The sequence below is a fragment of the Botryllus schlosseri genome, chromosome 8 (genome assembly GCF_051294905.1).
Source record: "Botryllus schlosseri isolate E-star chromosome 8, Bs_hap1, whole genome shotgun sequence".
Lineage (NCBI taxonomy): Eukaryota > Metazoa > Chordata > Ascidiacea > Stolidobranchia > Styelidae > Botryllus > Botryllus schlosseri.
The window spans coordinates 16,872,310-16,889,914 of NC_137243.1; the positions used below are offsets into that span (position 1 = coordinate 16,872,310).

The 17,605-nt window shown below is 40.3% G+C and overlaps 2 protein-coding genes across 2 annotated transcripts; both read right to left on the reverse strand.

Annotated features, from left to right (window-relative positions):
* Positions 1-1,529: 1,529 nt before the first annotated feature.
* LOC145445127 (uncharacterized) lies at positions 1,530-10,272 on the reverse strand. Its single transcript, XM_080323265.1, has 15 exons — positions 10,208-10,272; positions 9,380-9,442; positions 9,226-9,303; positions 8,960-9,142; positions 8,389-8,439; positions 7,982-8,089; positions 7,704-7,757; positions 6,439-7,078; positions 6,287-6,379; positions 5,166-5,303; positions 4,820-4,884; positions 4,364-4,409; positions 3,210-3,374; positions 2,775-2,905; positions 1,530-1,622 (listed from the first exon to the last, which is right to left on the reverse strand). The coding sequence occupies exons 1-14, from the start codon at positions 10,217-10,219 to the stop codon at positions 2,781-2,783; spliced, it is 1,821 nt and encodes a 606-aa protein (XP_080179391.1). The 5' UTR covers positions 10,220-10,272; the 3' UTR covers positions 1,530-1,622; positions 2,775-2,780.
* On the reverse strand, positions 10,224-17,457 carry LOC145444119 (uncharacterized). Its single transcript, XM_080322046.1, has 10 exons — positions 17,415-17,457; positions 16,801-16,890; positions 16,587-16,718; positions 15,830-15,907; positions 15,666-15,743; positions 15,178-15,255; positions 15,014-15,091; positions 10,498-10,575; positions 10,336-10,408; positions 10,224-10,276 (listed from the first exon to the last, which is right to left on the reverse strand). The coding sequence occupies exons 2-10, from the start codon at positions 16,885-16,887 to the stop codon at positions 10,224-10,226; spliced, it is 735 nt and encodes a 244-aa protein (XP_080178172.1). The 5' UTR covers positions 16,888-16,890; positions 17,415-17,457.
* Between the last annotated feature and the right edge of the window lie 148 nt (positions 17,458-17,605).

The window sequence follows — 17,605 nt, forward strand, 5'->3', positions numbered from 1 at the left end:
TCGAAACCACTCAGTATGGGTGTAGCGGAGGAAAAAGTCTGAGGATGCGATTACAATTCGGCATAAATACAGCTGACCCAAAAAAGTAACTAAATACGTGTTGCTATTGTCACATTCTGATAGATTTTCCGTCGGATTTCGATTTTGGAATGATTGTAAACTCTGCCTCATAAACTAATCTGTAGTGACATCATAATTTTTTACCCCCCCCCCCCCCCGCATACTTACTATGAAGAAGAGGCGAATGCCTGCGCGTACCTTTGCCCGTTGGTCTTGGTCGATATTGGTAATATAGTTTTAAGTCGAGTCATTTTCAATTGACTACCGAGTCAAGTCCGAGTCCAAGTCAGCGAGTAGCAGTAGAGGGTCGAGTCCGAGTAATGGTATTATGACTCGAGTCAGAGTCCAAGTCATTGTGTTGAAAGCTCAGTTGCCAGTTAAAGTCTTGTTAAACCCACTTTTATAACTCTGTTTGGTGATATCGAATGTTTCGCATTTACAATATACTAAATTTCCTTACTTTTAACAGTTTCTGGTCGCATTTTCAAGCGCCAGTACCAATAGACGAAATCTCAATATGGTGGAATAGCGTGCTCTGTCGTGGGCGCGCGTTCTTCTTGGTCCGCGGCTCGATAAGTCAAAGTAGACAAGTCAGCATTGCTCTTTTAATAAAACAACTAAAACATGACGATGCTCGTCCGACGGAGACTAGGAGATCGACTGGCTCGGACGGTGACTAAAAACGCCTGCCTAAAAAAGTGCAACACAACAAGACGTAGCAGTAACATAATCAGTCATCAGCGAGGGTAAATGTGGGTTAATCATGGAGCGGTACGCTCCAGTGGTTAATTAACTGTTCTTCGAAATTACAATGAAATGTCGGTCTTGGCCGTCTGAGTCTCGAGTCATGCGAAATGACTCGAGTCCAATCGAGTCAATACACAGATTGACTCGAGTCGAGTCATTTCCGTATTTTGAGAAAATGACTCTCGAGTCATCAGAAAATCGTGACTCGAGTCTTTACAACCCTGCTAAAATGAGGACATTTTCGATTTCATGAAAAAGGAGGCCAAATCTTCCTCAAGAACATATCGTAGCCCTAGCCCAAGGTTAAGAGCCACTGTTACAAATTTCCTTACCCAAACACTTCTGAAACTAGCTATTTTCAATATTACGTCAGATAAAACAAGTAGTGTTAATTTTGTAAGTATCAATGATATGAAAAACTATTAAGATTTTTGAACTCAGTGCCCCACAAAACATAAAGTGGCATCGAAAGAAATGGAGCCAAACAAATGCTGCTGCGTAGTGTTCTACCAAATTTACTTTTTCAAACTGCTTTCAGAGCTTCATTTTCTGCTCCCACTTAAGTAGTTGTGACATGTTTAGGAAACCTCCACTACTAATAACAATTGATTCGTAATTTACAGTGCTACTTCTAGTTTCATTCAAGTACCAAAATACTTCGCCCCCCCCCCCCACTGGCCTTCTCTGAACTATGAAATTGATTCGCTTGTACGACGCTCAACTTGTACTTTTTATATTTTATTACGTCTAAAATATAAAATCGCATGTAAATCTCAAAATGATAAAGTCTTCAGCGCTGCAGTTGTAGGTCAATGCTGAAAAGAGGAAAGAAGCATAAGAACGTTTTAACTAACAGCACAGTGTAACTAAACCAGTGATTTCCAACCGCGGCTCCAAGGTAGCCTTCTTGCGGCTCTGATTGACCTCTAAATATGCCACAAAAATATACTAGACGACAGCAGTTGTTTGTTTCTGTGAATAGTTATAGTCAATTACTGTATATGAATGCTAAAGTGAGGGATATTCGTGATGTCTAAATCCGTCCAAGGCTGCTTCTGGAAACCGGGAGAGAGAGAGAGAGAGGGAGTCTTTATTTTCATCAAACCAAAATACATAACACACGGGAGTGGTGGTGGTACGGAAAATATGCATGCTCAGTATTCGGTATTAGATAGGAATGATCGATAAGACCGGGAAGGTCATCTAGTCTGATAACACCAGCATCAAACGGGTACACTTGACTCTAAACAGTCTGGCTGTAAAAAATGTTACGGTAGTTAAAAAAAAAATAGAAGAAAAATTAAACGATGGTAGCAAATGATCAATGAAGCAATGTTCGGGCGAGGTAGGGCAACAGTGTTAGTGTAACGACAAGAGGTGATCAAGTAGGGCTTTTTTGAATCTATTATAAGGCAATTCACGGATATGTGGTGGTAATGCATTCCAGATGATAGGTCCCCAGTAGTCGATGGACCTCTTAGTTAGGTTGCTATTGGGTGGGGATAAGTAGATATTTCCTTTAGACGAGGATCTCGTGTAATGGGAGTGGAGAGAATTCTTGGAGGCTATCGTCAAACACGTGGATGAATACCGGTCAGACAAGGATATATCTTGAGTTCTGCTGGTCATAGACCTTTATACAGCGTCTCTGTGAAGAGTGAATTTCGACACAATAATATTCTGCTGTCGTAAGGATATACATTTTCAGTTTATTTTATTGTATAGCACTCGCCAATCTGCGTCTATCAATGCGAAAATAACCGATGTAGAATCTATAGTAGTCTTTTGAATGAGCTGGATGGTGAGATCCAGAGGTAGGCTAGCTACCTTTAAATTATCGTTATAAGTAGTCTACTCAGGTGTGTTCATGCGGCTACATCCAAAAAGGTTGGGAACCACTGAAGTAAACGGTGGGTAGTTATGTAACTGCTTTGTAGACACATCGGCAATCAGTTGATTGAACTTACCACGAATCAAACTTCGTTTGCTCGATCCAAGGCCTCCACCATTTTACCAGCAGTGAAAACGGCATATTCTTTTATAGAGAAATTCATTTTCGCCAATGCCACTTTGAGATCGATTCTTGGCACGCGCTTGCCTGAAATGACAATGGTAGAAACGGCAATGAAAATTTACATAACTTGGACATGACGAGTATGCTATGTGTGTATTGCAGTGACAATCAGACCATTCTACTACAAGTAAGTGTGATTTCTTTACGTTCGGGGTACCCAAGATGGGCCCCTTGGGCAAACAGGCAGTGTTTTTACAAACGTAGACGTCAAACGATGTATAAATTGGAAGGTGAAATCAATAAATTTTAAAACGAACGACACGATTATGAAGTAATAATAATATGCTTCATTGCTTCTGTCGCCCAAATAGGCAAAAAGCAATCTTACACGCAGCACCAGGCATGCAAGGGTGAAAGCACAACACGTAGTCCCACAAGACGTTCAGCCCTTTCAGTTCACGGACTATGTTTCGGTCCGCTGTTTTCAAGAAACAATGGAGCTGCACTTTTTCCGCGGGCTTCAATACGTTCTCTGGAATGGGAACGTTCACGCCTGCGAAACACAAAATGAAGAAAAGATAAGTGAAAACACTCGCAGATGGTAAAATTTTTTTTTCGCTCATTGATCGCGACAGGAGTTGCTAAATTGTTGTTATATGGGGATTTGAACGCTGTCATCTACTGAATAAATGGAAGAGTAAACTATATGGGGATTCAATAATCTACTGTTTGAGATTGTTTCCATGATCATATTACAGTGCCTTTTCATCCTGCTGGGGCCTTATCTTGCGATGTTTTGGTAAATATGTTTCTCTTGTGAAGCAAATTATTTTATGTGGAGCAATGTTGCCACTGAACTGGCTATGATATCAGCGACAAACGAGTAGTAGCCCTGGGCAGTGGTTCCTTCTTGTATGATAGGGTTATCGTATTTTGGAAATCTGAAAAGAGGACACTTTTTCGAAATTTTAAAAGTGGCAAATCCGAGGGAAAAAAAGGTCAACTTTCGCGCTCAGCACCAAAAATACAGTTTTTTCCTTCACATTATCAGGTGGTTGACTAAAAAAAAGGTCAACTTTCCGGCTCAGCTCTCGAAATACCCGCCGTTGCGATACTTCGGTGCTGATTTACGGCATCTCAGTCGAATTTGGCCGTAAATTTGACCAAGATTCTCAAAAAAGAGGATAGAAGGGCATCCTCCGAGGACACTTTCAAAAAAGTCAAAAAAGAGGACAAATCCTCTTAAAGGAGGACGTATGGTAACCCTATTATATGACATTATTATGAAATGTACATAGTTACAGAAAATTTCTTTTGCCACTAAGTATCAGTCACTCCCTGTCCCAGACACCATACTACATGCTGCGTTTGTTTATCTAGTAATATTATACTTTGAAGATATTGATAGTGTATTTTGATTGTTCGAAGAATAAATCTTTCTTTTTTAAATTGCTTTTTTTAAATCTCGATGGTGCCGATAGTTTTGTTACATTCCTTGAAATCCTCGTGTGCACGACATCATAGCAGCGATAGAACACTTACATCTCTTGAAGTATTCATCAGGATAGTAGCCCTGCTTCTTCGGGATCTAAAAAGAAATAAACAGCAGTTTAAATAATTATTACCCTTTGTTTTCTGATGGAAATCGAGAGACATGGATGCTTTCCAGCCATTTACACTCAATAATGACTGTAACACAGCACAGGTAAAGTCATAAAAGGAAGCACTGAGAAAATGATGTTGATTTCTATTATACCGGCAGACCTAATTTGCAATCCAGGCCGAGTCAAACTAGATCCTTGCTGCTATATGCTTTGCACAAAAGCCCATGTGCTGCGTAATGGTATGGTAACACATTTCTTCTGTCGGGTGAATAAAGAATCTGATACGCAATGACTACAAATAGGCGAACCCTCGAATTAGTACTGCGAAAATGATTGCATCCATGAGTCAAATACGCCCACCAATTTTCAATCAGAATAGAGAGAATGATCTCACCGGTTCGCGAAATGCAAAGAACTCTTTGATCTTTATCCTTTCTTCCTCGCTGCCATTTGACTTGCCTAACAAAACAATGTTACATCTCATGGCATATAACTAGTGTTGTGACAAGTCACCGCTGGCATCTGATGAAAAACCAAAAGCAAAATCGAAATGTATATATTTTGAAAATCGGTATTCAAAGTAAACCACAATGCGCAAGAAATCAATGATAATGATATCGGAGACACAGGTGATGAATTTGCAAAATCAAATCGACTAGTGCTGCTCATTGATTCTATTTTCATGTGAGCATGGATTTAACATTTCCGGATGTCAAAGGCAGTAAATCTTTTATATCTACCTAGAAGCCTCTGCTTCTCGATGATAACGCGAACCCCGGTCTCAATCGTAGAAGCCAGTCGTTCTTCGAATCTCGTGTGCTCGAACACCTTCAGAGGTTCCACCAGCGTGCGTGTCACGTCGCTGCACGAAGGCGTTTCTGCAACAGGAATTTCAAGTGTTCAAACATTCGATTTCAATGCTCAAGTTCATTCCTATTTCATGGACGATGGGAAATTCACAGTGCTTGAATAAGAATTGCGCCAAAAGCAGATGCAAGACAAAAGAAAAAGTAAACTGAATAATGTGTTCATATTGGAATAAACCCAAATATTTTGGGCTGACACTCGTCAGGAGTTTTTGTGAACAGTTTTAAAAAAGTACATTGAGCCGAAGCCATCCGTTTACCTTGTTTATTGTAAATTTTTACACCAGCGCTGTCCTATTTGGTAATAAGATATACAAAGTTCTTTTAAAATGTAAACTACTTGCTGACAATTTCATGGGGTGATAGCGTAGTGGTTAGGTCGGCGTTATCTACGCAGGCGGCCCTGGCTCAAGTCCCACCGTCGCAGGTTATTCTGGGCTCTCTGTTCCCCGTGTCACTGTTCTTAAGGTGGCAAAAAAGTCCAAAGAAATACCCGATAAAGAAAGAAAGAGAAAGAAATAGCGTATAAAAAAAGGACAGACGATGAAAGATTACATCTAAGAAGACTGTGCCATCGGGCACTTTGGCCGAGGTGGATGCCTCTGTTCATTACATCGCATTGTGACTTGCATATCGCATTGTATATTGTGTGTGTGTGTATCTTGGGCCGATGAAAATATGATCTCACGATTGTTATTACCTTTGACGAGTGTCAAATATTCGATTTTTTTTTACTGAACACATTAGGCCTGTTCAATTTTATGTTGAAGTTCTCCACCTCAAGAAGTCTCTTAAAAAAGCCAACTATCAATTTCTGAATAGAACCAGTTTTATATCATTATCAACCGATCGCGTCAGCACGGTCGATGATGATCGAAAACATGTCAAAATTGCGCGTGATTCACCAGCCGACAAATCCGACCAGCTTTGATTTCACGAGTCAGAAATAACCAATACTCTCGTAAGTAAGTCGGCACTAAAAGAATTCCACACACCAGGATAGTCATTTCCTTCCCAAGCTCTGCGGACGGAGTGCTCGAAATACTCGTCGACCGTATGCTCTTTGCTCGGGTATCGATTGTGGGAATCTGAAATTCGACATGCAATTCTCACGCAAGCGCGCGAAGAGTCTACTCCAAAAACTCACAGTGTCTCTGCAAAACCGACTGCTCCCTCAGAAACCTGAAATACTTCCTGCGCGACCTCCTGTCGACTTCTCTCAGAGACAAAGTTATCGCTCTCGCATATTGCTCCAACTTATCCGCCTTTCTTTTTTCCTCTCTCTCTCTCTCTTTCTGCTCCTTCCTCTCTTTTCGACGCTGCTTCGCTATTCTGTCGAACTCGTCCTCAAATTTCAATTTGACGGGCAACCATTTCTGAGGCGTCCGCAAGACTCTGCTCAAAGACATCCCACTGCCGTTGCCTGCCTCTTTCCTTTCTTTTCTCGCTTTTTTCAGCTCCAATTTCATTTGCATTTTATCTTCCTTGTCCTGGTTGCGGAGGAACTCCTTGACTATCCTGCGATTTTCTTTCCTTTGTTTCTGGTTAATTTTTTCAATGAGCTTCCTCTCTTTCTTTTCCTTTCTCTTCTGCTCCTTCCTGAAAGCTTTCTCATCCTTGGATTCTTTCCTTTCTATCTTTTGCTTTTCTTCGCGAACCTCTTTCAAGGCTCTCTTCAACTTCTCTCCGTTAAACTGCTCAACGTTAACGGTCTGTATTTTCTCGTTAGCTTGTTTTCTGAATAGTCCTACGGGATCTGCTTCGCAGTCTGATGAGCTTTCTGAAGGCTAAACAATAATATCTACAGTTTGGTACGCACAAAGTAATACTTTCCAAACTTACCAACAAATTTAATAAATGATAAATTATTTACCGCCCCGGTCTTAGGACCAGCAGTTGAGTACTACTGCTCTAGAGCACTGCCACACATAGCATAGCCACAGATTACTAGAGTTGGTCAGTAATGAAATACTTCTACGTTCTAGGAGTACTCAAACAGATTTTGCCTCTTGAACTCAAGTGCTTTGGTTTTTGATCACTTCCACTTCTACGATTCTACAATTAGATCTAGTACACGCCCTGCTTACTTTTTTGCATAGTAATTGCTACATCTAACTGTGCTTGCATAGAAATTAACGTCCCTACTTCTATTTCGACTTGACTACCAACGGAGACGACCTTAACCAACTCCTCAAATGACTCTACTCTTTTGCATTTTAACATTTCAGATTCTGATATGATTTGTGTTGAATCAAAGTTGGCGACATAGTGTCGATTATCTAGTATAATCGGAAGGTGCGTGTGAATAAATCGAGATGGCGAATGTGGAATGGAATTTTAAAGCAGCAGTGCATTGATATAATAATATATAAATGATATAAAATGAGCAAAGTGATGAGTGTGAACCGTTACCTTTGAAGAGTTCCCGCTACTTGGTCGAGGGGATTTGCTCGTGGAAGCGTAATTCTGAAACACAAATAACGGTAAATATGTGATTCCCAATACAAAAAGCAGTTCTGGAATAGCTTTCTTGTAACCTACACAAATCAAGGCATCAATACGAAATAAAAAATTTGAACCAGACGGCAGTTCACTTGATTGAGCTCCTCCGCACCGTTTTTCTAATTGGAATAGAACTCATCCTGGCTAATCTAAAAATGAACATGCTATTTACCGAACATGCTATTTACCGTCTTAAATTGGGCGTCCACTTTTTCCCCGTATGTCATGGGTTTAGATGAAGTCAGCTCGCTCCAAGACAATTCAGATATTTGGTCGTCGGTGTCCGCATTAGCCGACTGCATAGATAAAATATAAAAATCTCAATCACATTCATATGCAATGACAGAAACAGCTGACATGAAAGCAAAATATCGACAATGCAGCTGACAAGGCAATCAGTTATACCCAAGACATCTCACACGATTGTGAGTAATGGTAAAAATCGTATCCGCATGAAAACTGTTGATGTGGAATTCAACATTGCAACATCGACCTCATTACGATTTGACATTATGTAACATCGATGTGATGAAAGCTTTATTTTGGCTGCATTGAGAACATTGAAACCCCAAGCCCCAAGGTTTGGTAGGCCTACCTCTGAATTGCCATGAGACGAAGCGCTCAAGTCGTCTCCATCACGGTTTTCCTGCAAATTGAGAAGAAGGTTAGTCAGTGTAAAAGAGCGTAACAATGATAACAAACCTTCATTTGTTTATTCTCCTTGAAATCGTCCTGAAAAAAAAGAAGTATTCACAAAAAATTACCCTTTCCAACGCATGCTAGCCCCGAATCATATCGGTTATGCAATGTTGCTGTGTGAGGAAAAACTAAGCACCAGATCTGTCGCACCCAGACACATGCAACATTTTTGGATTAAATTTTGCTACAATATGAATGGACCATTTGCTACAATGTTGAACACAATGTTAAATCGATGAAAAATGAATGACTAACTGTTGAAAATGGTGATTTTGTATTACACGAGATACTGATAAACCATTGCACAGCACATACTGTGCGGTGGGTTCCTGCTGCGTGTCTGTTGTTTCTGTATTGATCTTAGAATGTTCTGGAATTTCGGCGAATGACCATCAAGTCTCCGGTGAGTGTGACGGAAAACCATATATAAATTATCAGATTTTGTGCGATAAAATTATGAAGCTCACCATTATTTTTCTATCGTTCAAAACGCCCATGATCGTCGCCTCGCCTTTTGAAAGTTCTAATTCTGGTTTCTTCCGTTCAATAGAAGGCTTGGTTGTTTCGCGAGATTTGGGGTGTAATTTACGTAACATCTCTGGCTTTTCCGCCAATTTCAAATCGTCAGCGATGTCTGTACCGGAGCGGTCCTGGGAATACAACATGCATATTATATAGTTGCAGAATATAGAAGTTATCGACATAAAATATATACATAAATTAAAAAGTATACCAGTTTTCGCAGGTTCTTTGGAGAGTCTTCTGATTTGAGAATGTCAGAAATGTTCAAAGAGTCGGTATCAGAACGTTCCTAGAAAGTATCAAAGTCATCGAAAATGTCTTCACGACAAAAAAAAACTCGCTTCAGGTAGAAATTTTTCGGATACCTGTTCGGGCGGACTCTGTGTCGTGTCGTTCGGTCTCGAAACGAACGATTTCCCGGCATCATTCTAGAAAAAAAGGGTAATTATTGCATGAATTTGGGAAAACTTAGACTTATAGTGACTGAAGAACTCGAACGCGCACTCCAAATAATATCCATGTCATGAATATTCTGAAGTCTGAAGCAATTCGAGCCTACACAGTTCATAATTGATTATGAGATCTCAGAACAACAAGCGTGTGAAAATGCAGGCAAACAGTCTGTACCAGTGGTTCCAAACCTTTTTTAGAGTCGGGTCGCATTTCAAATCTTGGAGTAGCCTACGTATGGTACCGGATGAAAATACTCGTGTAGTTATGATGAAAATTGAAGGCATGTACCTGAGGATACTCACCATCCGGCTAATTCAAACGCATGCATATAGATTTACATCGTATGGATTCAACATCAGTCATTTTAGTATTGATAGACACAGATTGGCGAGGCAAAACAATGTTTGCGAGAACAATCAAGAAGGTGTGGCTGGTGGAGCAATTTGTTGGAAAACTTTTTGAAACCAGCAATTGAGCATGTTTCATGGCTGCAGTAATTATTTGGAAATAAATACAACTTCTCGCCTAAAGGTTTTGTTGAAGTATAAGCAACCAACTTGAAATACGAAAAAGAGGACAATTGGGCATTTGTGAGCGTCTTCTGAAGACCATTCACTTTTCTTGAGAAGAGGACAGATCCTCGTAAAAAGAGCATCTGATAGGCCTATCTTGAACGCTTCTACATCAAAAGACATGCTGAATACCTATCCACTAATGTAAAAAAAAACGACAAAGCAAACCTGTTTCGACATCTCTTTAGGAGAGTCCTCGGATTTCAAAATATCCGAGATGTCCGTATCTGAAAGGTTCTGAAGAGAAAAATGTTAACCATTGTCGAAGTTCGCAGTGGATGAAAATCATAAATTACCAACCTTTTCTGGCATTTTGTTACTGGTGATATTAGATTTCGAAACGTTCGATACATCTGCGCCGGGAAGTTTCTAAAAAGATAAACGATAATCGTGATAATGTCATTCTTCAACTGAGGTCGAATGTCTGCTGTACCGTAGCAGAAAACCATTGAGCATACCTGTTTTCGTACTTTCCTTGGCGCGTCCTCCGATTTGAGAATGTCAGAGATGTCCGAGTCATAGTCATCACTGTCATTCTGTAAGAAGACAAGCATATTATCTACCCTGCTGATAATTTGAATCTCATGCCTCGAAATAGCCTACTGGTAACCAGACATGGGGTGATTACTTTATGAATGTAATCAATTGCGATTACGATTACTTCGGAATCACGCGATTACGATTACGATTACAGCAAAATCAGGATGTAGTCGATTACGATTACGATTACATTAGAAAAGTAATCACGAATACATTTGTTTTGCTTCTTAAAAGACTATAATCTTAAATGATATATTGGAAGACAATACAAGGATTGCGATGAAAAGCCTTAATGAGATATGAACTCTCTTCATACATCACGCGTCATTTGCTTATTACGTCATAAGGCACACATTGCCCAACTTTATAGTGGATGATTTATCGCATCCAACAATTTGCATTATTGCCAGGTCTTTACCTGCCACACCCCAAATTCCTTAATAGGGTGGGGAGCGTGCTCGAAGGGGACTCAAAAGTATTTCGTAAACCAACATAAATTATAGATTATTTTCGAGAATTTAATTAATTCCTGAAAATGTTTTTCGAGCTTTGCGATTCAAATGTCTCCAGTACAGGGGTCACCAACGCGGACCAAATCAGTCGACCACGGTCGTTGTAGCAGTGGTGGCTTTTGGGGTGGGCGAGGTGGGTGGTCGCCCGGGGCCCCCCTGGTCGAAGGGTCCCCCTATTTGGATTATGCGCTTTTTTTTCAAGGATAATAACGAATATACATGGAAATCCGTGTAAAGCAAGAGCAGATGTGTCAATCATCATCAAATCTCTGCATTTGTCAGAAAAGTACCATATCCCCATAATGATCACGTCTCTGCATGCGGTAATATTACTTAGTTTTGATGTAGTATACCCTTGCATACATGAAAAAATAGACATGGCCTAATCCAGCACCTGGCCAAACCTTGCCGTGGTGAAAGATAGATAATAATAACATATGCGAAAGGGGTTTCTGGGGGGCGAAGCCTCCCATAAGTTACGGATAGATACTTATAGGAGGGCCCCGGTAAGTCTCGCCCAGCCCCCTCTCCCCCTTCCCGTTCGTGGGGCCACCACTGCGCTGTAGCAAATATCCAAATGACAGATTTGAAAGTTGAAGCTGGTTTCATATGAGCAGCAGTTGAACATGGGTCGGCCGACCCCAATGATCATACGAACGCAGTCGCTCGGGGCATTGTTTGTCTTCGCCCACGCGGCGGCTCAACGGGAATCTATAGTTAATATTCCCGAGTGTCAACGCGGAGATTGGCGCTTCCGCGCGCACTGCAGCAACACAACTGCGTCCGGAAGAACTGGTGTGAGTCCCGGTGAGTGAGCGTTTTTTGTTCTTGGTAAGGGGCGGAAACCCGACCCAGTGCTCTGATTGTCTTACTCTAAGTGAAGAAATCCAACTGAACACGGATAAACGGCAGGAGTAAGTGGTCAACTGGTCATCCGTCGGTCGTCGCAATAATCAGTACACACTACCAGACTTGGACAACTAGAAAATTTTCCAAATTAGATTAGAATTAGAGCTACGCAGTTTTTTCCGTATTAGATTAGATTTTGAATTAGAGCTACACAATTTTTCCAACTGAGATTAGAATTAGAATTAGAGCTACACAGCTTTTTCCAAATTAGATTAGAATTTGAATTACTGAATTCGAAAAAACTTGGAAGTTAAATGAAATTGTGAATGACAAATATATACAGCAAAAATGAAGTTCGGTTCATATAAAATCACAGTGCATTCCCATAAACATGAGAACGGTTAACGTCTGTACACCAAGCTTGGCTGGTTTTGCACTATACCAAGGGTCACCAACACGCGGACCAAATGCGGTCGGCGATCTGATTTGTGATTTTGGAACAAGAAGCGAAGTAATGAATTTTGAAATGCTGAAATTGACTTCTGTTTCCAATTATTGTAGTTGTTTCAGAATTAGCTACTCGTTTGTGCTCAACCACACTATTCCTCGCTAACTGAAACGGTTTCGGCGATGGCAACAGCATTCAATCAATGGAGAGTCAGCTGATGTGAGCAATGAGAATATTACCTTGCCGTGCAATGGCCCAGGCACTGCCAAGACCTAGACGCTGAGAAAATGGCCTAAGGATTTCCCTCAAGATCAATCTTGAGGATGAAATAATGTTTCAGCTAGTAGCATGTCTGGCTAGCCCCAATATCGATTCATTAGTCGCTGATAAACGTGGTCAGGAATCGCGGGCAACCTCATAGTTCAAAATAAAATTAAAGTTTATAATGATAATATTTATTGTTGTATTTGTACTTCTTTAATAGAATTACTTCTTTTGTGGTAACCATGCCCATCGCCCATGTAAGTGAGCACGGCGTTGTACTAACTTAAAGTTTTAAAAACGTGATCGAAATAGATGTTTTTGCAGACTGCAAGCATACTATGCCAACATGGCTAACATTCGTCACAATAGCTACTATGATTGCACGGTGTATGTAATGCGATGGCGGCTTGGCACTAGATTTCCCTGTGCGAGAGGGTTATTATTGTTAACTCGGTACATCTGACACTCGGGACTGAGAGAGGTTATAAATGAATAGTAATATAATGCAATTACCAATATTATTGACGAAATTCAGTTTTGAAAATTGACCAACGGTTGGACAGGGGGACGTATTGCTGTTTTGGCTGAATTACTGATTTTAGCTACAACTCACGCTAACATGTCAGGCTATATAAGCGGATGGTTATGGCGGCAGGTCCAAATGCTAAGTAACGAACTGTGAAATAACGATTGACGCTCGTTTCAAGTAGTTATATGAGAATAAGATATAGTGAACATAAAAATTCTGCCTTCAACTTAATACATATACTGCGAGTTGCTGTTACGAGAAACGGCTAATCACGGCTCGGTTATGATATATATCAGCAGCTGTTTATTTGTAATGCTTCGTTGTGGAACCTGCAATGTTTTATTCGACGAGGACGAAATTCCGAATCTTCGTCAGGTGCACGTGCGTACGTAGGCCTCCTGCTCGCCAAGCAGCAACGGTAAACTGCGTTTAAGTAAGCACAACCAGACATCAATAGATAAGTTACTATTTGAAACTATAGGCAGAGTGGTGATCAATATCCTGCTGCGGGGTAGGGGCTTCTGTAGTGTATTGATAACCTGATATACACCACTTGAGGTGTTCTTACAATCACACTACAATGTCCATCGCATGTCTGTTTACTATGTGCGGATACTTCTTACGCAATGACGAGCGGAGCTATTACTTCTGACGTAATAATGAGTCGGTGGCGTTTGAAAACAGACGTTTGAGTTATCGCTAACGTGGTATATTATCTCATTCTTGTTCACGAAATTCAGTTTATGTCATAGTCCTTGTACAAACAAAAAGTAATTGTTCTTTCACAAAAAATCGATTAGATATGGGAAGTAGTCGATTACGATTACGATTACTTCAGATTTTTTTCGAATGTAATCGATTGCGATTACGATTACTTCAAAATGCTGTAATCGTCGTAATCGATTACGATTACTAATCGCGATTACCCCATGTCTGCTGGTAACGCTCAACTCAAAGGCTTATCGGATCATCCGAGATAAGCAAGTATACTCAGCAAGGGTCCAGATACAAAAGTTTAAAATTAGCCAAGTCTGTTATAACTCCCAGGACATAATTTACAGTCATACTAAAATCGTAATATGTGGTATAACTGGTTGCCTGACTTATGAGCATGCGACATAATGAAAAATTACAGATCAGCATGCGTCACTTTGGCATGTGGTTTCACAACCCAAAACTTACACTAACTCCCACTATAACCCCAAAATCAACCCCTATATATATCCTAACCCTAATCCAATCCTCAATCTAAACCAGTGTTTCCCAAACTTTTTTGAGCTTCTGCCCCCTGGACAACTAATAAGGTATCAGCGCACCCCTGACACCCCTCTTCCGTCATCACACCCAGATAATAAAACGAAAGTAGCTCTGCATATATTACAGCTAATAATGGGATGGATGAATTTGGTGTTTTGTCATCATCCTCATTATATTAGGTTTCAGAACCAGCTGCGTTCCAAGCGTGCACCGCCTCCATTTAGTCTCAGTGCCCCCTACCCGCTAGCGCGCCACATGGGGCGCTTGCGACCACTTTGGGAACCACCGATCTAAACCATACCCTGTCCTTACCCCAAATTTTACCCACATGCTTATGTGTTGCATGCTCACATGGACCATGGTCCATGGACCGATATAACTATACATTAAGTCCGGTACAGTGGTATTAGCAAAAGCAATAAGCGAAATGCATTTATTGTTCTGTTAGTCAAATCAGCGATAATGGATTTAAAACAAGTAAATATTGTGGCCGCAGATAAGACAAGGATCCAACACTGAAAAGGTCCGCAGTTGAGTATCACTGCTGTAGGTGAAATTCGTAAAGCATAGCCTACCATTTTTTGCATATTCTTTGGAGTAGACTCCGATTTTGAAATGCTGGAGATCTTCGATCCATCGACACCAGTAATTTTCTATACGAATTAACAACTATTAGTACAATGTTACTTTTAAACTGTAAATTCAAAGGTCTGCTGTGGATAAAAACTATTGAGCTTACCTGTTTTCGTACTTTTCTTGGCACGTCCTCCGATTTAAGAATGTCAGAGATGTCAGAGTCATAGGCCTCACTGTCATTCTGTAGGAAGACAAACATATGATCTATCCAGCCGATAATTTGAATCTCATGCCTCGAAATAGCCGACTGGCAACGCTCAAAGTCAAAGTCTTATCTGGCCTTCTTATCAAAACTGTAGTTCAGAGATACTCAGTTATTCTCAGCAAAGGTTCAGATACAAAATATTGAAATTTGTAAAAGTGGTAAGGTATAACTATGTATAAATTCCGGTACAGTGCTATTGGCAAAACCAATAAGTGAAACACATTTATTGTTCTGTTAGTCTAAGCAACGACAATGGATTTGGTTTTGTTAAAAACAAGTAAAGATTGAGGTAGATAAGGCCACAATCCAACACTAAAATGGTCCGCATTCGGACCGTGGGCCGCCAGTTGAGTATCCCTGCTGCAAGTGAAAGTCATGAAACATACCGGTTTCTGCATTTTCTTTCGAGTGTCCTCCATTTTTGAAATGCCGGAGAGATTCGATTTATCCACAGCAGTACTTTTCTATAAAAATGAACAAACATCAATATGATGTCTCTTTTAAACTGCAAACTCAAAGGTCTGCTGTAGATGAAAACCATTGAGCTTACCTGTTTTCGTACTTTCCTTGGCGCCTCCTCCGATTTCAGAATGTCAGAGATGTCGGAATCGTAGTCATCACTGTCATTCTGTAAGAAGTCGTCAACTCATCAAGACATTAACTCTACCTAACTGAAACAGGCTTTTAGAAGCTCACAGAACTTCAATATTGCAACAAATTATATGTTGATATCGCCAGATATATTGCACACAAAGATTTTTCACGCGAGTAAATGCGGTTAACCAAATTCGATCTATGGAAAGAATTTTGTGGTTGTGAGGTAATAATGACGCAAGAGCCAACAACGCACAGTTAAGAGATAATAGACACATATTTAGTCATAAAATAGCTGAATAACAACAGACACGAATGAAATATTCTCAGCGTAGGGATGCCCTTTCTAGCCGAAGACATTGACATTATAATGGTAGATTCGAGTACCTTTGAATGAAAAAGTGAGTGACCACAAGGAGCTATGGAAATCTGACTTCTATTATAATGTTTGGCGCTCTCCGAGTGTTCAGGAGATGCTGACCAATAGCGGAACTACATGCTGCTATCTAAACATATCTGCGCGCGGCATCTGGAGACTGTGAGGATGAGGAAGAAGTGACATAATTCCGTGATGGCCAAATTTGACGTGGAACATTTCGACAAATTCTTTGCTGCAATCAAACTAATCATCCGAATTCAATGCCTTGTACGAGTTTTGCTTAAACTAAAAGTCCTGTCAGATAATGATATACTTGACTGCTTTGAAAACCTACCTTCTCCTCGGGTGGACTTGTTTTTTCGACTTTCTTCGAAGACGACGCTGGTTGTTCTTCTTTCTGCCGAATATCCTCCTCTATCTGATCCAAGAAATCCGAGAAGCCATCCGAGTCACTGTCGCAGTTGACCTGAGATGAAACACACACAGTTTTGGAAATTTCCACAGCAAGCAACAGAGATATAGGGATAATTAATGTCTGTAACAGTCACCTCGGGTTTCTGCTTTAAAGGACACTCTTTCTTTGACAAGTCCGACAGCTTCGGAAGTCCAGCAATATCATCTTCACTGTCTGACATATCCTACTCACACAGAATCACATATATATCAAATATATCAAAGACAACGTCAGGGAGAATCTGAGTTAAATTTGCCTTCAATGAGAGCTGTGTAATTGGATTTGACCGATTATTTGCTTTATATGGCAATCATCTACATTTCCTGATGAATGGAATCAAAGGTGGCAAATAATAACGAACTTCTCTTCACAAGTGGCTATGTTTTGGACTACCGCCAATTCCACTTCTTTGGCAAAATACTACCTTTTCGCACTTTGAATTTTGAAAATATAAAGGAGTTTTGAGTAATTTTCTCACTTTTCTACACTTCAACACCAAGTACGTTTGACTTGAAAATCACCATTTTCCCTTTTTCCTTTACTTTACCTGGCACTGCATACCAGGGATCAATGTATTGAGGTAGAAACTATGAGTGATTCAGACAAACAAAAGACTATCAGTTTTATCCTGATCGGTAGGGAACATATTTGGAATGTTGAGATTGTGTGACAAATAGAGATTTTCATATTCATTGCTACGCTACTCACCCACGAATTACAATCAGATTCTGCTTTCTGGGAAGTAATTTCGGTCTGAAATTAACAATAGCAATTACTGAAGGGAAGCCAAGTATTTAAAGCAAAAGGTATCAATTCCCAGGTTTTACACCTTCTTTTATAAAATCGGGTATATCTAACCAGATTGCACAGCAAGAAGATTTGCAATTCAGAGTGATTGT